This window comes from Zootoca vivipara, chromosome 7, assembly GCF_963506605.1.
Source record: "Zootoca vivipara chromosome 7, rZooViv1.1, whole genome shotgun sequence".
In the NCBI taxonomy this organism is placed as follows: Eukaryota; Metazoa; Chordata; class Lepidosauria; order Squamata; family Lacertidae; genus Zootoca; species Zootoca vivipara.
The window spans coordinates 35,598,465-35,620,198 of record NC_083282.1 but is presented as its reverse complement, the minus strand read 5'-3'; the positions used below and the strand labels follow the sequence as shown (position 1 = coordinate 35,620,198).

The 21,734-nt window shown below is 40.5% G+C and overlaps 2 protein-coding genes across 6 annotated transcripts in view; one reads left to right on the top strand and one right to left on the bottom strand.

Moving 5' to 3' along the window:
- Positions 1 to 5,448: 5,448 nt before the first annotated feature.
- Positions 5,449 to 18,853, top strand: USP1 (ubiquitin specific peptidase 1). 2 transcript variants are annotated; one of them, XM_035123066.2, is made up of 9 exons: positions 5,449 to 5,683; positions 6,775 to 7,005; positions 8,539 to 8,668; positions 10,533 to 10,628; positions 11,540 to 11,697; positions 12,238 to 12,935; positions 14,361 to 14,531; positions 16,203 to 16,404; positions 17,858 to 18,853. In XM_035123066.2, exons 2-9 carry the CDS (start codon positions 6,836 to 6,838, stop codon positions 18,576 to 18,578), a joined length of 2,346 nt encoding a protein of 781 aa, XP_034978957.2. In that variant the 5' UTR covers positions 5,449 to 5,683; positions 6,775 to 6,835; the 3' UTR covers positions 18,579 to 18,853. The 2 variants fall into 2 exon arrangements, with proteins under 2 accessions (XP_034978957.2, XP_034978956.2); XM_035123065.2 differs by having other exon boundaries at positions 5,449 to 5,824.
- Positions 8,978 to 21,734, bottom strand: part of DOCK7 (dedicator of cytokinesis 7) — a 125,870-nt gene continuing 113,113 nt past the window's right edge. For all 4 annotated transcript variants that reach the window (XM_035123060.2, XM_035123061.2, XM_035123063.2 and 1 more), the window contains one exon: positions 8,978 to 20,680. In XM_035123060.2, coding sequence (XP_034978951.2) covers positions 20,638 to 20,680 — 43 coding nt within the window. In that variant the 3' untranslated portion in view covers positions 8,978 to 20,637. The remainder of the gene's footprint in view (positions 20,681 to 21,734) is intronic.

The following is a 21,734-nucleotide window of genomic DNA, read 5'->3' as shown; positions in this document are numbered from 1 at the left end:
AACATTTTTCATTGCACATACCATATGCAGGTTTGCTCCCTCTACCACCTGCTTTCTGATGCCGTGCAACAATTTCTGCTTGTGCAATGGGACTCCCCACACATGCATCACACCCTCCTCAGAGGGTTAGGGGGACTCCTAGAACAGATTTAGGGGATACACAAGCAAAAATCCTTGCGCTGTCAGAACGAGTGACTTCACACTACATGCGATTCCACCTTATATGTATATTTTATCAGGAATAATTTCATATCTGAAAATGTTGATATAATGGTTTTCTTATTTTTTAACTGAAACCTCTGTCCTGCAGCTTCTAGTGTGCTAGCTTAGGATAGCCAAATGAACTTCTTTACACAGGACAACTCTTCTATTTGAAAGACTGCCAGTGGATAGTTTTCTATTTGAAAGGTTCTCTAGCCCAAATGTGGTTTAAAGATAATTATAATAAGGGAAGCCTCAGTGGTTAGCACCTGGACAGCCAACAGAGCAGGCCACCTTGTCAGTCATGGTGAGATGTACTCTGTTTCTATTATAGAAATTATTTCTGCATTTGCATATCTCAATACATAAAATGGTATATGCAAACTGTATTCAAATCTACATCTTTTGGGGTGATGTGTAGGTGGCCACATATAAAAACAAGTACTCTGACTCCATTGATTCTGGAATAAAATATATACATGCAACCTGAATGAACACATGTGAAACTAACACAGACCAGAAATAGATTGATATGTTTACCTCTATTGTACACAATTGTATATATTACCATTGGTATTACCTTCTTGCTTAAGTATATCACCTTGAAGCAAGTTTTAGGGTTTACTTTGAACCTTTCCCCTAACTAAACTGCAAATACAAGGTCAAGAAACCCCTGATATACCTTTACATTTTTTAAAGTATTCCCCTTTTCTACAAACTGCACCCAAGGTAAGTTGTTCTTAGCTTCTATATTTAAAAAATGAAATTGACATTCAGGATCAGTCTTACATTGTGTAGCATGATGGTATGTGAATCTGATGTATCTGTTTCATATTGAATATGAAATATTTACGAAGCTACATCCTCATCTTATGGGGGATTTCATTTTCCTTATATAAATCCTGTCAGTGAAAAGGAGTTGCAAAAAACAGAAGCCCTTATAAGAAACAATGTCTGTGTAATATGAAAGCCATCTTATGAGTAAAGAGGGGGGGAAACATAACTCAGGGCTTCTGAAGATGTGTGTGTGTGGTCCATCTTAAATGGAACAAGCCTGTGTCCCCCAGATGTTCACTTTGTCTTGCCTTTGACAGGTTTACAATACTGTATTTACCGTAGTTCTTTTTTCTATTGTAAAATAAAGGTGCCATTTCATCACTCCGTTGTGCTGTGTAGAACTCTTTAAAAGCACAGAATGTTAGAGAAGTCACTGAAGACCTTCAGCAAGCCATGTTCTGAAAGGAATGACTTATCTCTTCCAGAACTTCAGAAGGCCAATTCACTATTTACACAGTGTTTTTCCCAGTGAACATTCTAGGGGTATCTAACGCACAGCCTGTGACTATCCAGTCCCAAAAGTTTTTTTTTTACTCCTCAATTTGTCATTTACAAATGCAGCAATAATAATAATAATAATAATAATAATAATAATAATAATAATAATAATAATAATAATAATAATAGAACTGCTTCAGTGGGTTATATGCTGTGATGCCAAGGGCACCCCAAAAAAGTCTGTGTTTTTGTTAATGTACTGAATGCTCCTATATGTCCCATGCTGTGATGTCAAAATATTTTTTTGTGGCTCTCCAAGGCCCCAATTTGTTATGCCAAAATTACATTTACTGACCACTCCTGTATCCCCTGCAATGATTCTGATACTATACCTTTTTAATGACTACTCTTTCTTCTTCCTCCTTCTTTGGTGATAACTTGTAACCGAGTAAGATTGTCCTCCAAGAACACGGTCTTAACTGTGAGTCTGTAAGTGACTCTGGAGGCCAATTCTAGATCCACACGTCCTTCCACAGTGGGGACATAGGTTTCCGGGCAAGAGTTGATCATGGTGAGGGTTTGCCAAACATGCTTTCCTCTTAGCTCGTTTCTCCTTTTTGCCCTGAGTTCATGCTTCTTCAAAGTCCATGACACCTTTAGTAAAGGCTGCTCTCCAATTGGAGCACTTGCAGGCCAGTGTTTCCCAGTTTTCAGTGCTTATGTTACATTTTTTTAGATGTGCCTTGAGAGCATCTTTAAACCTCTTTTGTTGTCCACTGGTATTTCGCTTTCCATTCTTGAGTTGGGAATAGTTGCTTTAGAAGACGATAATCAGGCAGCCGCACAACATGACCAGTCCAACAAAGTTGATGTTGAAGAATCATTGCTTCGACACTGGTGATATTTGCTTCTTCCAGTACACTGGCATTAGTTCACCTGTCTTCCCAAGTGATGTGTTAACTTTTCAGAGACAAAATGTAGCACTTTGAGTCCTGGTCCAGTTCAGCGTGCCTCTGTGGAGGAGGAAAGGAGTTCAAACGACACTGGGTGTCCTCAGAGAAAAGAACTTTTATTTTTGCTAAGCAAGCAGAGCAAAAAGGCGATGCGTGATCTTTCACAAGCAAGCGCGCACACACAGAGGGGCTGCAATCCTTTATACCCTATTTCCCTCTTATCTTACACTACAGGCTGTATATCGTTCATGGAAGGAATATTATCAGCTTATGTTTGGTACATCAAAAGGCTCATAGCCCTGGTTTACTGTAACTTGTAGCTGCTTATCCTGTGGGCGCATCCCTTCTTGCAAGAGCGAGGCGCAGCCCTTGCAAGCCCTATGGCCTTGCATACTATAACTGTTTTATCCTGTTTATGCAGCTATTTTGGGAGGGTGAATACATGCCGGTCTTGCCCACAACTGAAGGCTATCTACCTCCTTCAACAGTTGATGGAATCTTTCGAGGAGTTGGAGATGGCGTTTATAAGTGGTTCATGTTTCACAAGCGTACAGTAAAGTTGGTAGCACAATAGCTTTGTATGACTACCTCAATCCCCTCATGAGTGTTTCATTTAAAAACAATGAATTCCTATGTTTCAACCATACAAGTGTTTATATACCACTCCCAATCTATGCCAAATAGTATCAAAATTCCAGAGGGTTCCAGGTGCTCATCCAGGGTTGTGATCTATGCTGTCAGTGTATGTTAGGTATGAATGAGAAAAAAGAAAGTAAGTACTGAGATGCAGGGTAGATACCTCTTTTCAACTTTCCCTGTTTCACAAAGTTTAGTTCCGGGAAGGGGGGGGGGGAGTAAGCTGGGGAGTAAGCTGAGGAACATAGTGTGATGATTCTGGCTGATGTGTTTTAAATACAGTACAGTACAGTACACACACAATATGAGCACCATCTAGTGGAGACACTGAATATCTGTTTAAACACACTCCCATACCCAGTTTCTACCTTTTTGTCTTTGATATATTGTACCATTCTTCCTATTCAAGGAACCCACCACAAAGGATATACTATTTTCTTGATGCATGATATTGGAGTCTACACTTGTCAGAAATGACTGGGGCATAAAAGACCCCAAAAAACTCAAAATAGGGGCCCATTAGATTCATGTTTTGCTTAAAATTGAAGAAAACAGGTTATGACTACATACCATGTGTTCTAACACTGAGCAGCTTTCCTCATCCTGGTGCCCTCCAGTTTGCTGAGGTTGATGTGACTTGTAGTCCAAAACATCTGGAGGGCACCAGGTTGGGGAAGGCTGTCCTAGACCAAAGCAACTTCACCAATGCACTAAAGCAAAGGGATTCTCAGTTGGTGTTGCAGTGCTCCAGTTATTAAATTCACCTGCCGTCCCTTGATTTGGCAAAATACAAGCCCAAGTCAACATTTTGAAAATAGTATAAGGCGGTGTTATCAGATAACTTTCTATTTACCTTTTGAAAAGGCTTTCCTATTCAATTCTGATATCAGTCCCCACCCGAACCTATATTGATTAAACTATTCTGTTGATCTTCCCACTATTATATCAACTGTTTGCCTCAGTAACGTTTCTCACTAAAGTTTCTATGCCTTAAGTCTACACGGCACAAAAATGGCCAACTGGACATTCCCCACAACAAGGCTGTGAAAGGGAAATATTGGGACTTACTATACAGTACATTCATTTTCTTTAGGGGATGAAGGGTATCCTTGGATATATGGGATCAAATGCCATCCACCTGAGAGTTCTCAAATAACTTGAATGTGAAATTGCTGATCTTCTAAAGGTGAGAAGGTTGGGGGTCTTCGATTCTAAACACTTATAAAGCATCCTGCCAATCCAACTGCAAATACTGTACAGGTCAGGACACTGTTATCTCCCTATTGCTGGGGCCTGAATGTGGAGACCTGTGAGGGAATGGCTAGTCATGAACAAAATCCGATTAATACTGCAGATTAATTGCTGAGACCGAAAGAGGAATTTACAACAATCCTGCAGAGTAGTACAGTGTTGAAGTTCCTCCGACTCCCTGGTGGTAGAAAGGCGTGTGAAGGGCTTGCAAAGCGGATCGTAGCAGAAGCCCTGGTGGAAGTAGCAGCTATCTGCATTGGAGGCAAGTTTTGTAATCAAAGCCATCTCCTACTTTCCTCTTTCCTCCCTGACGCCAAAGCAGTTTTATGAGTGCATATTCCAGCCCACGGGGATCTTTCAGTGTTACTACTACCAATGTCACGGCCTCCTTCACAAGTCTCCATTAAGGAAAAAGTGGTTTGATCTCTTTTTTTAATTGTTGCGAAGGCGTAATTTTAGTCTTAGGGCAGGGATAGGGAACCTGTGACCATCCAGATGTTATCACCCCCTGGTATTTGGCGATGCTGGCTGGGGCTGATAGGAGATGCAACATTTGTAGGACAGCAGATTTGTCAAGTTGGCTCCCAGCTCCTCCTTACTGCTGCTTATTTTCTGACCATTACTGGTTTGGCTTTCCAGCCCCATGGTGCAGCAAATTACTGTAGTCACCAATTGCATTGCAGATGCTCTTGTGTCAACTTGATGCAGATACTTCTCGCCTTCACTTCCGAGAAGCCCAAAACTAGCATTAAAAGTCAAAACGGAAATAGCCAGCGCGTGTGAGTCTACACTTTTTAAAATAGATCTACGACTCCGCCTGGTTTCCTCTTTCGCGCCTTTTTTCTCCCCTACGTTCCTTCAGGCCTCTGCGTCCCAGCAACCGTTACACTGTCACTTTTAAAACAGCACTCTGCTTTTCTTCTGGCCTTGCGGGTAAAGTGATTGGCTAGTCAAAGCAGGCCGCGATTGGAGAAGCGACGGGGCAGGGTGGGGCCGATTCGTATTTCCTTTTCTTCAATCCGTCTCCTGTTGGCGGCGGGCTTTAAGCTTTCCAGCCAGGCCTCTACCGTTGCACGCGCGCGTTTCCGCAAGGACCCTTCCGAGCTGTCCTAGCCATCCGCCTGAGTCTAAAAGAACGAGGGAGGCAGGGAGGCAGTGTTTTTGTTTGCACCAGAAGCGGGAGCGAGCCCCAAACCAGCTAGGGAGGCAGTTTGCCGAACTTTTCACCACCTCAACGGACAGTGACCGCGGCTATTATCAAACCGGCATCCGTTCAGGGCTACCCCCGAGTCGCCCGGCGCGAGAAACGCGGTGGGGGAACGAGGGGTCCTGGCTGTCTGCAAAACGCGCCAACTTTCCCGTCGTGGGTGGGTGTGTGACTGAGATTGGAGGGACCCCAGATCCCCTCTGTCTATAGAGCAGCTGGGGAAGGGGCTATTCCGGGGCAGCGCCCTCCCGCGCCTCGCCCACGGGGACCTGGCCAGGAGGAGAAGATGTAGCAGCGGCGGGTGAGGAGATGCGGCGGCCGCGCCACCATTAGCGAGCCTGAGAGCCGGCAGGAGCGGGCGGGGGCGCGCGTTTCTTTCCATGCGACGGGTGGGCACCTCTGCCTGCTTTTACCTCGTTCCCCGGGTGGGTTTTCCGAGGGAACGACTGCGGGCCGCCGCTGGTTCTCTGGCGCTTCGAGCCGCAGCCCTGCCTGCCTGCGGGGAGCTTCAGGGAATATTTCGCTCTCCTTTTCACCAATGAGGTGAAAACTCAGCTGCGGCTTCTTTTGATTCGGTCTGTCTGCCACGGGCGGAACCAGGCTTCATGTTGAAAGTGGGGGGGGGGTGGAACCTCAATTAAGTATTTTTATTGATGAGGTGGGGACAGCTGCCCTTTTCCTTTGGCTTCGCCCATGGTGTCTGTGCAGGGGGAGCGTGCCTGCCTGCTTCCCTCCTATGAAAGGTTTTCTCGACTTTCGGTTTTCATCCTTGTCGCAGCAAGTGCCGAGCTTGGAAAGTAATGGGCCGAGAGTATTTTTCCGGGGGGGGGGCTCGTTTCCCGAGCTGCCCTCAAATCTTAGGGCGGGGCGGCGGGGGAGATGCCGCGGGGTTGTGTACCGGAATAGTAACGACATCCCGACGTTCTTAAGTACCTGGGGCGATTTGGGGCTTAACTCTCCAGTAAATAGTATTTCCGCCCTGGCCGGTAGCGTCAGTTTCCTGCACTGTTTCGCTTCTCCTTAACAACCCCCCCAAAAAAGTTCAGAAGCCGCCGGCTTTTAATGTCTAGGTCAAAGGGAACTTTTTATTAAGCGGTCACAGAAGTCCGAGTTACATCGCGCGCTAATAAAAGCGCAGTTTACCGACCCACTTCGGCGTGTGCTCCGGTTGCTCTTGTGAAGCTGTGTCGTCACAATACATGCTACCGCTTACAAAACATACAAACGTGGTGTTTTATATGCTTTTGACAGGCATGACTACAGGTTGCAGTTTTGTCGCGTTCGTCCCTCGGCGTTCTGGTGAGGGGGGAAAATGCCAGGCGTGCTGCCCAGTGACAGTAGCGGGCTTTCAAGAGGCACCCCCACGAAAAAAAGCAGACTTTCACTGAAGTTCTTTCAGAAAAGGGAAACAAAAAGAGCTCTGGATTTTGCAGAATCTGCAGAAAATGAGCAAAAGACTTCAGAATATGAATGTTCTGAAATGTATGTAAGCAGTTTATTTTTCAGTAACTCAACACACCGTGCAGAGAACTTTTAAAGGCATTTTGGTGGATCTTCATTTCTATATTTGTGTTACAGTGTATGCTTAAAGTTCTGTATCTTACTGTATCAGTTATGCAAAATCTTACTGGCTGTGCTTAATTACTGTAACTACACATATTTGCATTGGCTTATGTATACCCCAGCCTTCAGTTGGCTTTCAATGTTTTATAACAGAAGACTGTAATGGTAGGGTGTTAACATAATGGATTATGACTGAAATCAGTTTGATTACTGGTATTCTATCTTGGTGACAATTTGTTTTGTATATAGGTGGCATTACATACATTCTATGCTAATTGAGGGTAGAACAGGCACAGTACAACCCAAATTTAAGTGTTCAAAACTCCATTGAGCCCAGTGGAAGATATCTAGGAATGTACTAGACCTTGAACTTTATTCTGTCAAAGGACTTAGCAGAGTTGGATAGAGAGTACCCTACATACCCTGCTTTGGGTGGAATAACAAAATGTGAACTGTTTGTTTAAAACATTAAATTTGGTAGAAAAGTTTTAAAGGATACAGTCCTAAGAATACGTAATGGGAAGTAAGAACCACTATATTCTTTTTGATTAACTTCTACACACAAGATTGTGCTGCACACCTTCATTCTTGATTGCAGGTTTCTTACACTTCACCAGTTTGTTTCCATATGAGAATTTTTATTTTATTTTTAAATAGATTAAGGTGTCAAAATGGAAAACTAATTCAATAGACTGCACTGGGAATAAACTTTAAATCCTGGTCTAATTATGGCCATACAGTATATTGTTGGCCTAATACTCCTGTGAAAACGGAAGCTTGTGTGGGATAAAAATACTATAGCAATTGAAGAATTCCTGGCTAGAAAGAAATCTGTTCTGTTGCTAAGGAAAACACAAGAATTATCAATACCATTTTTGTACTTATTATTGTACTTTAATTATCTTATTGTACAGTTGGAGACGGCTAATTCATTATTTTTGGAGTGTGGTTTTTATGTGGTACCTCAGTAGTGGTACTACATAGAGCTCACCCTGTCGCAGAGATTCAAACAGCCAACCTACTGATCAGCAAGCCCAAGAGGCTCAGTGGTTTAGACCACAACACCAGCCACATCCCTTGCTCTGTCCCAGCTCCTGCCAACCTAGCACTTTGAAAGCACACCAGTGTGAGTAGATAAATAGGTACTGCTGCAGCGGGAAGGTAAACAGCGTTTCTGTGCGCTCTGGTTTCCGTCACGGTGTTCTGTTTTAGTCAAGCCACATGACTCAGAAAGCTGTCTGTGGACAAATGCCGGCTCCCTCAGCCTGAAAGCAAGATGAGCCCTGCAACCCCATAGTTGCCTTTAACTGAACTTAACTGTCCAGGGGTCCTTTACCTTTTATCTTACTACATAGAGCAGGGATTAAGAAACAGTATTTTAGTAAATACTAAATTTAGAAGACATCTTGCACATGTGTATTTTGGAATAAAATATCTTTTTTTGTATAACAGTGACCAGGTAGTTCCTGCAACACAGCCACTTTCACCGTCGCCTATCTGCTGTGAGAAGAGAGACAACATGCTACCTTTCGTGGGCTTGAACAATCTCGGTAACACGTGTTATCTTAACAGTATACTTCAGGTAAATTCATAACAGGTTAAAAATAATAGTGTTGTCTAAGGTAATTTTGTGTGAATTAAAAGCTTACTTGGTAGGTATTTACGTGTGCTGCATGAAGGAAGCAACAGAGGAAAGAGGCTGTAGAGAGCAAATTTTTTACCTTTTCTCTCATTAGAGACCCACTGCACAATTAAAATTTATTTCATTCCATATACTATCTTTCATCATGGAACCCATGGTAGCATACTAGTGGTTCCCAGGCGGTCTCCCATGCAGGCACTGAGCAGGTTTCACCACATGCTCATAAGTTGGGCAATTTGCTTTTTGTTAAAATCGTCCTTTTCCATCTTATGTCCTGATGTAAAGTATTGTGTAACAAATACATTGCACAAACCTTGAAGGTATGTGACAGGCTCTAAGACAGGCATCCCCAAACTGCGGCCCTCCAGATGTTTTGGCCTACAATTCCCATGATCCCTAGCTAACAGGATCAGTGGTTGGGGAACATGGGAATTGTTGGAGGGCCGAAGTTTGGGGGTGCCTGCTCTAGGGTATTGATTTCTTAGTATGGTTTGCAAAATATTAAAATGAGGTGTATGTGAAGAGGCTGTACTATGAGTATAATCCATCAAAAGTCAAGTCATTGTCTTTTAACTTAACATTTTCAGTGGAAGTGCTTTAAAAATACCTGCTTTACCTAGCTCAAAGGGAAAACAAGGAAAACTAAAGATGAAAACAGTAAAACCATAGTACTGATAAAACCTGCAGCAGCTTGACCCACTATGCCTCCTTTGTCCAAATGTCTGCTAGAGCAAAACAGTTTCACCTGCCTATTGATAACCAGGCCTTGTCAGGAGATTGGAGTTCCAAAATGGAAGCAAAATGATTGAGAACACTTGGATACCCAAGCTATGTAGCATAGCTTTATTTCTGTTTGAGGTTTTTCTTTGTAACTGATGTAACCTTTTTTTTAAAAGATAATATGAGAACTTTGAAGCCAGGATAATGCATTTAGAAATAATACTCAAACAACATAAATGAAACAGTGGGGCAGGGGGAAAGTTCTTAAGAACCAATGCAAAACACTTTAAAAATAACAGGATAATCAGATTTCAGAATAATCAAATATAGTTATGACCACCTGTCTTTTACTATTAACACCTTATATACTCAGCAATTTATTAAGGCCTGACTCTCGTTCATCATAGAGACATATGTTTAAGATTTATCATGACAGTTTGGTCCTTTCTTATTTTGCAACATATATATATATATATTTAGACTTACTCACTTCTGTTTATCTACAATTACATCTGTTGATGTCAACTTCTAAAATTAAATTTGTATCCCATCCCTCCAAGAAACTCAAAGTGGCACATGCATTGGGTCATCCTACATTAATTATCTTGCTTTTTCTGCAAGATTAGGTAAAACTGCACAATCAAATCATGGCTTAATAAGCTAGTTTATTAATGAGTGGCATTACCCCTTCCATGCCCTTTTGCTCTACCCACTGAGCAAATGGCTAAGCAGTTCAATATTCTGTTTATAAAAATAGATTTCTGTTATACATGAACCTGGAAACCTATGGTTAATGACTTGTGATGATATTAAGCTATGGTTTAAAGTTAGCTTATTATCTTGGCTCGATTGCAAAGGTGTTATATACACCCATCATCCAGGATATGATTTGTGTGAATCAGGCCATCTAGTGGTTGGTCCAAGGTCAACCAGTGTCCTTCATGACTTAGCAGGGATTTGAAAGCAGGCCTCCCTGATCTAAGTGAAAAACTCATTCCGCTACATCACACAAATATATAGCTAAATATGTGTTTCACAAATTCTGTGTTCCTTCATTGTACTGCATATCTTGTTCCTATTTTAGGTGCTTTATTTTTGCCCTGGCTTTAAGACTGGAGTGAAACAACTATTTAATATAATTACAAACAAGAAGGAAAGCTTAAAAGGTGACACTGATAAGGTGAGAACATATTGTCTATTATTGGGCATATTGTACATAACAAAAGTTAGTATATTGTGGGTTCAATATAAACAAATCACTTTGTTCCTTTTTTTGTTGGAAGCTGCCCAGAGTGGCTGGGGAAACCCAGCCAGATGGGCGGGATACAAATAATAAGTTATCCTGTAGCAGGGTAATTTAGACTCGATATGTCTTTAGAGGTGCTTGCCCCATTAGCACAAAGCAGTTTGCCTTGAAACCACTTGCTATAAGGCTGGAAGGTAGGTGGGAATTCAGTATTAAGTGGTTTGGATGCAAACCACTTTTATGTAATGGAACGAGCCCCTCTGAAAAAGCACTAAACCTCCATCAGCTTATTGATGCTAACGGAGCCCTGCTTGCAAAGGCGTTTTGGGAAACTCACTTTAGGATCCTGATTGTTCCATAGTAGCTGTCTATACCTGGTGTCTTGTGTGATGTTAGATGTGGGGCAGGCGAACATAGTTTACAGGAAATTACATTGTGGGTCAAAGTAGGACACCATGCTGGTTGTTCTTCATCCTTGTTTTAGAACTAGTTAAATGTGTTCCAGAATAGACAGATGATGCCTTATATGGTATATTTTTATATGGTATGGCATTGAATTGGGACTGAAGCACAATGAAGACACGTTTGTTAGGGTAGTTTTATAGTCACTTTCAGACAGTAAAAGAAAATTAAAAAAAAATTAATTGACTTCAGTCTTTGGCAACCTAATGATGATAACATTTATACATTTAAAATTTTGTATCACAGAATCATAATAGCTTGAGCTGATGTGCAAAATGAAACACATCAATATTATGAAAAAGGACTATAAAATTATATAACTAGCTAAAAAGAAGACAAAATTAACTTCCAAATGCAAACACTTATTTTCTCTGTCTTTACAGGGAATTAAAGAAGATTCTCTTGCAAGCTATGAATTGGTCTGCAGTTTACACTCCTTGATGGTTTCAATTGAACAGCTTCAGGCCAGCTTTCTCTTAAATTCCGATAAATACACAGATGAACTTGCAACTCAGCCAAGAAGACTACTAAATACGCTTAGGTACAAAAGATGTGTTTCTAACTATTTCTGAAGCAAATTATACGGAATCTTGTAATTTGCTGCAAGAAGACAGCCTTTTAAGTTTATTGAATTATTCCTATTCACAAATATGTTTTCCAGCACCTTCTTACAGTAAATGTGTTCATTTCTAGTCACTTGATAATGTGAGGTAGCTCAGCAACAATGCAGATTAGAGTTTGAACCAGTTCTGTGATCTCTCAAATCAGTCAAATTTAAGAGACTGATAGGCAAAAATAATAAATTGACTGTAATATACTAGTTTTTACAAAAACATCTCCATTATCTCGGCTATACATAATAGCCTGCAAAACTGAGCAACTTCATGAAGCTGTACATCTACCGCCTCATTTTAATTTTGGATCCCCCAAACATAGTGTAGTAACTTCAATTGTACTTAAAATGTGTTCCCAAGAAGGGCACCTGCCAAATTTGGTTATGCTCATGAGTCCCTGTCTAAACTGTGTCAATAAGCTATTTTTTTGACTGTATATTAGGTAATGTGTTGCATTTTTTTTAAAGGGAACTGAACCCCATGTATGAGGGATACTTACAACATGATGCCCAAGAAGTATTGCAGTGTATATTGGGGCACATCCAAGAAACATGTCAGCTGTTGAAGGAACAACTGAAACCCAGATCACTAGAAGAGCCCACAGCTGAACTAAAGAAAACGACTAATCAGGATATTGGCAGTACTGGTATTGTTGAGGAAGAAGTTAGTTTGATCTCTGACCAAGATATTGAGGACAGTGAAGATAAAGCTAACGGAAATGCAAAAAGAAAAAATGATACAGAGGATGGCAATGAAAAGAAAAAATCCAAAGTTTCCAAAGAGAAAAATGGAATAGAAGAGAATCAGAGACGGACCAGGTCAAAGAGAAAAGCCCTGGAGGAAAAACTAGAAAATCAATCTGAAGCAACCATTAAGCATTGCATTGAAAATGAAAATACAAAACCAACCCATAAAAAAACCAGGCTTCGATTAAATTGGTTAAAATCTTCAAGCAAGCAACCTAGCATTCTGTCCAAGTTTTGTAGTTTGGGGAAGCTGACAACAAACTTGGGGTTCAAAGAGCCTGTTAAAGAAATAGAAAACTCTGGATTCACAGACAGTTTCCGCAAGTGTGAAAATGGCAGCCAAGGGACGGAAGACTATTCTGATCTATCATCTCTTGAAAGCACTGTCGAAAAAGAAATTGAAAAACGATGCCAGAGAGGTTAGCCTTATGAGTAACTTATGTGTGTGCCCAGTTTGCTGAGGTCACCTGGCCACATTTTTGTGCTTTCATAGCATTAACTGCATGGTGGGACACAGGGTGGAAAGAGATTGAGATATATGTTTAGTTCCAGCAGTGTAGCTTTCTTTCAGGGCAAAGCAAAGATGGTTGATACTTGCCCCAAGCAAGCAGAACGGTGGCATATTGCAGGGCTGGGTTGACTAGATCCGAGTTGGCAAATATAACAGAAGCCAAAATGTAATACAGTGAAGGTCAGTGTTTTAACATTCCTAATACTTCTGGATTTAACTTAATGAAAATTAAGTCAATCATTTTAGTATTTTTTAAAACAAAAACTGAAAATACTGGGATTTCTTTGTAGGGGTAGATTGGTAAAGTGGTTCTTTTTTAGATGTAAGAAGCTGCCTGGAATGGTTAAGCCTATATGCTGCAAGATCTTTTATCTTACCCTATGGAAAACTAGGGTTGCGGGTGGTGCTGTGGTTTAAACCAGAGCCTAGCGCTTGCTGATCAGAAGGGACCTGCTCCTGCCAACCTAGCAGTTCAAAAGCACATCAAAGACCAAGTAGTGCAAGTAGATAAATAGGTACCGCTCCAGCGGGAAGGTAAACGGCGTTTCCGTGCGCTGCTCTAGTTCTCCAGAAGTGGCTTAGTCATGCTGGCCATATGACCCAGAAGCTGTGCGGACAAATGCTGGCTCCCTCGGCCTATAGAGTGAGATGAGCACACAACCCCAGAGTCGTTCGTGACTGGACCCAATCGTCAGGGGTTCCTTTACCTTTACGGAAAACTGTTTCCTACATAATGATTTTTCTTCTCATACTCCTATTTGAGTAAACATGCTTAGGGGTGTGCTGGTTGCATCTGAAAGATAGGGCTGTAATGACATTAGCAGGTTCAATATCAAGAATACAACTCCAGTGTAGTGCCTAATAATTGAAGTTCCTAATAAGAACTACAGTGGTACCTTGGTTAAGAACTTAATTCGTTCCAGAGGTCCGTTCTTAACCTGAGGTACCACTTTAGCTAATCATGGGGCCTCCCGCTGCTGCTGCTGCCGCTGCATAATTTCTATTCTCATCCTGAAGCAAAGTTCTTAACCCGAGGCACACTTTCTGGGTTAGCGGAGTCTGTAACCCGAGGTACCATTGTACATTCCTCAAATGGAGTGGGATCTAAAGAGATCCAAAGAGCTGTGGATGGAACTTCCTGCCTTGGCATACAGTTTTTGAACTATACTTTGGAGCATTTCCTCTTGCTGTTTCAGCTGCTCAAAGATGTGGGATTTGGAGGAGTAGTGTTAGCTGCAGTATGAGGAGCTGCAGTAAGATGACATTCAGAGAACTCTGATAATATCTATTCAGGAAAAGAGTTTAACCTTATCTGGTTTGTGCTTTACCTTAGGTTCAGAGTTAGCTGTCTTCAATTTAGTGGAGAGACTCTTCCAGGGTCAGTTGGTGTTACGAACACGATGTTTAGAGTGTGAGAGTTTCACTGAGAGAAGAGAAGACTTTCAAGATATTAGTGTGCCAGTGCAAAAAGATGAGCTCTCAAAAATGGAAGAGAATTCTGAAAGTAAGTATAAACCACAGTAAATTTTAAGTATGCCTGTGATTCGCATGCCTGTGTTTGGTAGGAGTATACATTTCCTTGCCAACTGTAGTTGAATTCTGGGTGTACATTTCTATATATAGTTTTATCATTTCTTTTTAAGTTATATCCTGACAACTTGTCACCTGATGGGTGCTGACAGACATTACCTTTTAAATTACATATTCAACCATTTTCTTGGAAACAGCTTTTTCCCAGCTTACACTTGATGCCAAGGGTGGGCCGGGTGGGCATGGTTTGGGGAGAACAGTATTGTGAGTGAAGTTAGGATCCCTGCTGGGCTGAATCAGGACCATGGGCTGGAGTTCCCCTTCCATGCTGAAGACCAGCTAGTGAACCCTCTGCTTGATGAAGGGAATTCAGAGCTACAGCTTCCCCCAGCAGAGATTGCTGTTCAGCTCCCAAGAGCAAGGGCCCTTTCCCAGTAATTTTGTTCCACTGTGAAACTTAAATGTACAATAACTCTTGTAACTTAAGGTTACTTTAGGAAACAAGTCTTTTCTGTATGACAGCCCTTCAATATCTGAAGAGTGGCTGGTTGGTTTGTTACATTTTTCTTAGAATGTTTTAATCTGCTGATTTGGTTGCATTTCTGTGCTTTTTTTTCATGGCATTAATAAAATGTACAGTAAGCTACATTGGAATATGAAAATACATTGGAAGAATACAGCATAAGTTTTATAAATAAATATGTACCTTCCTTAAGTCTTTTCTCTAGGTGAAACATACCTAGTTTCTCCAACTTTTTCTCATAGGCCTTGTTTTCCATATTTCATTATCCTTTACTGAACCAATTCCAATTTGTTTATATCCCTTTGAAAGCACACCACCCAAAACTGGACACAGTACCTCGGATGTACAGAATAAGGTGACACTGTTATTTAGAAACTAAGGTTCTTTGAATTGCATTAGCCCTTTTGCAGTTGCACCACACTGATCAAACCTTCTGAGAGAAGAAATAGGTGTGTGCCAGAGGGGTGGCTGGTGTGAATGTGCTCAGTGTGGTATTTCAGGTGATGAATATTGTTATCCTATAAAACAGGCATAGTAGGCAAACTCGGCACTCCAAATGTTTTGGGTCTACAACTCCCATCATCCCTAACTAACAAGATCAGTGGTCAGCGATGATGGGAATTGTAGTCTCAAAACATCTGGAGGGCCAAGTTTGCCTATGCCTGCTATAAAATGTCCCCATTCTGGTTGCTTAGAAATGTGTTATCATTCCAGTCTGTAACATGCTGAAATGAAGCATGGCAATCTATGTAAGACAGATACTTCCTATAATACAGGTCTTTGTATATGGAAGGGTGCATGGCTCTAGGATTCTGCAGGTTTCTAGGATGGTGTTAAACCCCTTCCCCACCTTAAAGAAACTGCCTTCTGTTTGGTTGTGCTGAAGTGGTTCTGGTTTAGTATGGAGATTCGGAATTGGCTTTGGAGAGTCATGAGATCACAGCAGACCATAAGCTTTGGAACCGTGATGTGTAATTCGGTGTGTAATTCTTTACGATTTTGGCACTTTTAAAAACATTTGCTCACATGTCCTGCACTCATATTATTGTGGTCAACAACCTAATTTGTTTTTAACTGTTTACAGTATTGGGCAAACTAAATATAAGCAACTTTCTTTTGTAGTTTCTCCAGACCCCAAAACAGAAGTGAAGACTCTTAAGTGGGCAATTTCCCAGTTTGCTTCAGTGGAGAGGATTGTGGGAGAAGATAAATATTTCTGTGAAAACTGCCGTCATTACACAGAAGCTGAACGCAGTCTTCTATTTGATAAAATGCCTGAAGTTATAACCATCCACTTGAAGTGCTTCGCAGCTAGAGGATTAGAGTGAGTATAGTAAATAAACCACATTGAACCTGACCACTGGAAGTAAAACTTTACACAAATATAATAAAATGGAACCCACATCAAGTGAATTTAACTTCTGGAAAGAAGAGCATGAACTATATTGTTAGGTATCCCAAAATACACTGTTAAGAATGTGCTTCCCATGGAATTTGCACAGTAGCTCAGTTCCTCTACTCCAGGCATCCCCAAACTGCGGCCCTCCAGATGTTTTGGCCTACAACTCCCATGATCCCTAGCTAACAGGGCCAGTGGTCAGGGATGATTGGAATTGTAGTCCAAAACATCTGGAGGGCTCCAGCAGCGCCTCCTCAATCCAGCACGGCATTGCTGGGCGCTGACTCTGCAGACCGGCTCCTCGAGCCGGTGCTCCACGCAGCGCTGATCAGCGCCGACCCGGCAGGCTGCCGGATTGAGGAAGCTTCCCAGGGTGGTCGTTGGGGGGGGGGAGAAGAAAGAGGGAAAGGGTGCCGGCGGGGAGAGAAAACACGCAAGTCCTCTCCCCTTTCTTTCCTGCTTAGCCGGCTTGCGGGCATTTTACAGGAAAAAACAACGTGTATCTCATGGAAAGTCTTAACAAATATTTTAAAACATGTATCTCTTCCACTGTTGTCCCACATTATATATATTTAGGCCATGTTCATAATGCATAAAATATATTGCCAAATAAACCCTATTCTTAATTTTCCACTATTGTATGGCTTTTCTTGCTATTTAAACACCAATCAGCATATAATTATAGACTTTATCTTTTGTAAGCTTTCAAACATGAGATACCTCAGGCAAAAACCAGTAGACTGTAATAAAAACAAGGCAACCAACAGTTCCTGCTATTATTTTACTGGAAGTTTAAGTATAAATTAAAGGCATATCTGAAATTGAATTATCTATTTGAAATGTTGCTCACATAAACAAGTGGATTCTCTCAACTGTCCCCAACATGAATTCGATTGTTGCGAAACATTAAATTATTTTACAATTTGTAAGTACAAACACGAGGGGGGAAATTAGCTGGTGTCTTGTTGCAGTGCTTATTCAGAAATACCTATGCAGATTGCTTACCTATTGGGCTGTCTTTTGAAACACCTAATTGTCAGTCAAAAAAATTAATTTACCTTTGTAATAGTTTTTTCTTTTTTTAAAAGTTGCTGTTCAGTCACTTGATTTGTTACAGCAAGAAATTAAGTACAGTATCTTAAGATGTTGGAGATCTCAAAGCTAAGCACTAGAGTACCTCCTTTTAGCTCAACGTTTGCAATTTAAATCTTATTAGTTGGTGATAATGCAAATTTAAGAGAATCCAAGTTTAAGAGTGACTGATATCCTAGAGCAACAGGAAAGCAAATAGCTGAATTTTAACATTTAAAAAAGTTTTATTTTTTAAAGGAGCTCTGCAAAGTGACAACATAATCTATTTATTACATTTCTCCCCAAGGTTTGATTGTTATGGTGGGCTGTCCAAGATAAATACTCCTTTACAAACACCTCTCAAGCTGTCTTTGGATGACTGGAGCATAAACCCAGGCAACGAAATATATGGACTGTTTGCTGTAGTGATGCACAGTGGTATTACAATCAGCAGTGGGCACTACACAGCCTCTGTTAAAATTACAAATTTGGATAGCTTGGAATTGGACAAGAACAATTTAACAAGTGATCCATTTTGTAAAATTCACCCAGAGCCACTGAATGAACAAGAAGCAAGAGCTGTCACTGAGGACTATGACGACGGTGAGGTCTCCTTTAGAGTCAGTGGAAGTGCTCAGCCTAACAAAGGACTGAACAAAAAGAATATAGAAGCTGTGGGGCTTCTTGGAGGACAAAAAAGCAAGCTGAACTGTGATTTGCCAAGCAACAAAGCAACCCATTCTGAGATGATGGCTAACATAGTCACTGAAACTAAAAATGCAGAGCATAGCCATGCTAAAGGAGTTGTTGAGTTTGAACGCTGTGAGCAAACTGATCCTGCTATTGGACTAGAAAATAAAGCAATGCATATAATGCAGAGCTTAAAAGAGTATGAGGGGAAATGGCTACTTTTTGATGATTCCGAAGTGAAAGTTACAGAGGAAAAAGACTTTCTCAACCTTCTGTCCCCCATTTCCTCATCTACATCTACTCCTTACTTGCTGTTTTATAAGAAAATTGTAGAGTGAGGTTGTATTTTAACTATGTAAATATGTTTAGCATCTGGTCAGCACTGAAAAGCACCTATGAAGCTACAGAATGGTTCACCAGACTAAGATTCTGTAAAAAGTGAGATTTTTTTTTTAAATGGGTAATTATCTTTATAGATTATATAGAGATCATAGCAATACAAACCTGTATATATAGTCTGTTTAATAAAATGCTTTAAGAGTGCAGTAGCATTTAAAGGTGGTTCTAATTTCTTCACACTACTCATTTGCTCTCTTTAAAAATAAAAGTTATTTGTACTCACATTCTAGAGTGTATAGTTGATATAAATAAATCCAATTGCTTTTGCAAACAAAAAATATTTTTTCTTTATTTCTAAAGCCATAGGACCTGAAAAAGTAATTGCTTCTTTTGCCCTTACCCTTCTCCATTGTTCCTCATATAGTCAAAATATGTGGTGGGGATGCTCATCTCAGTTTCAAGGTAGGAATATATACATGACTTGGTGTTTCAGCTTTATTTCTGAGTTCAAGTTAAACCTATTTTAGTATAAATATTTAAACTATTGAAATTTTTCTTTAAAAGGTAAGCATATTAATGATAGAGGTGCCTCATAGCTAGGTACCAATAGAGAGGGTTCCAGTTTCTAAGGACCACTTCACATTTTAGGTATGCAGTACTTTTGAAGGCAACAAATGTGTTTGCATGCATGGGTTGCATAAGGGAGATTTGATTGGTTGGTACTTTCTATTGAATGTACGTACATGTGGTGCTAAAACTAGGTTTGCTTTTGTGTAATCTGTGAACTGACTTTGCAATGTACTCCACTAACCTTAACACTATGCTAACTGTAGTGGCTTTTTACAGATTTCATCCCTTCCAAATATGATGTGTAATTGAACACAAGGTGGACTAAAGGTATTTTTGGCTAGAGGCAGTTACCACATTTTCCAGTATGCCGGTATAGTTTTCAAGAGAATCACAAAATTTTGCACTAGGCATATCTACTGATAAGTTGTTGTTTAGTCGTTTAGTCGTGTCTGACTCTTCGTGACCCCATGGACCATGCTTTAGAGTTTAGAGTTTTTTCCTCAGTTTTAAGTGGTTTACAAATGTCTGTAAATCAACTGAATTGAATTGGGGCTTACTCTCAAATAAGGGGTTAGGATTGCAGCCTTGATGCTGAACTAGCAGTTTGCAAAAAAAAAAAAAAAAAAAGGCGCCACTGAAGAGGTAGTAGTGTTATGTAATGAATACATCATGTGAATACCTAGTCTGCTTTACACAAGTCCGTCCTTCCTTCGCTGAAGCCAGCTTAGCCTTGCAGCAGGAATGAGACCCTCTTGTCTGCTTGAAAGCCAAAAGTCCCTGCTTCACTTTCAGTGACCCAAAACAGTACTTGAACCTGGAAATTAGCACTTTAGAAACAGGTTGGCTTTTGTGGACCCCTATATCCCCAAGGTCATCCCAGCAGTTTGAGGCACAGACCCAATGTAGCTGTAGCCATGTGACACAAAAGTTTAAAAATGAAAGCATCCTTTGCATCCTTAAAAAGCATTTTGTACTTACCTTTCTCTAGGATCTTTTTTCACACAAAGATGAATTTTAGAAGCTGGTACACCAAGAAATAAAGTGTAAACATTCAATATTTAATGGTACCATTAAAATAAACACTGCATTAAAAATGGTTTAAATTCATTTGCAAATGCTCCTAATATAAAATAAATATATGAACTAAAACAAAAACAAATTTAACATTAAAGAATGCTATAAATAATGGTTGATGCATTTGGAGTACCTCTGAATATTAAAAAATTTCTTAAAAAACAGTTTTGTTTACAGCCTCACCAGTAGTTTATATACTGTTGCCATGGGGTTAAAAAAGGTTTGAAGTCTATATAATTGGAAGGGAATTTGGCCACTTAACACTTCCATGTAAATTGGTAAAATGTGTGCAGGGTGTCCTGAACAAAGTCCAAAGTTTTATTTCCAAATAAAACTTATAAAAAATTCCTGGTGTTGATGACACTGCACTCGTTTGTTCAGTACCTTAAAATTCTTAAGCATATTTTAAGGTGCTCAGATGTCCATTTTGCGAAGGCTCATTCTGCTGAAGGAATCTCTGGGGAGGAAAAAACAATGAGATAAGCTTCTGCTTCCCAAGCTGAACGCCAGTCTGGTGGTGAGTAATATTCTGCTACACAAAGTGTTTGGATGTGCAGCTATAAAATTAACTAGTCCCAAGCCATGACAAGGACTGATAATGTGAGATGATCAGTGATTCTTGAATTCATGCAAACCTGCCTCACACATCAACACAGTTTTCTTGATTCTGCTGGAAGCTGTGATTGTGTGCACTTTCCCTTCAGTTTCCACTATCTGAGACGATGGGCAACATGCAGTTAAAGTTATATACTGATAACTGAAAAGGATTTCAGCACATGCTAAATTTCTCCACCGAAATAAATGGAGACTTGAAAGTGCTTCATTTTAGTGTTATTGTGGGTTAGTGTAGATCAGGCATCCCCAAACTCGGCCCTCCAGCTGTTTTGGGACTACAATTCCCATCATCCCTGACCACTGGTCCTGTTAGCCAGGGATGATGGGAGTTGTAGTCCCAAAACGTCTGGAGGGCTGAGTTTGAGGATGCCTGGTGTGGATGAACCATTGTTCTGACCCAGAAAAGAGTTTTACCAGTCTTAATCAGCACAAAGCTAAATTTTACTCAGAAAACAGAATCTAAAATCTGTACTGTATTGGGGAGCCACATTTTCATTTTATGTTGCTGTTAAGGGGGGGGAAAGCAACATTAGCAAGTTGACTGTCAGCATCCAATGCAGCTGATCCTGCATGATACATATTGTAAATGAGTATTTGATTCTTAAATCAGTTAAGTTTCAGCAAAGTATAAAAGCTGTGTACAAAGTCGAGCAGGTCTGCAACCCCATCCTGGAAATATTTTTCTGGATGCCCTAGTGCCTTGTTGAAGATCATCCTGTGAAAGTAGATTAGCAGCTGTCTATCCAAAAGACTCTCTTCTGAATTCTTCATTTCACTGCATTAAGTTTATATCATACTTTCCCCTACCGGATCATGCCTAAAGTGGCTCACAACAGGCACTAGAGATACTATTTTAAAAGACCGTAAGAACAATGTATTACACAACCTAACAATTC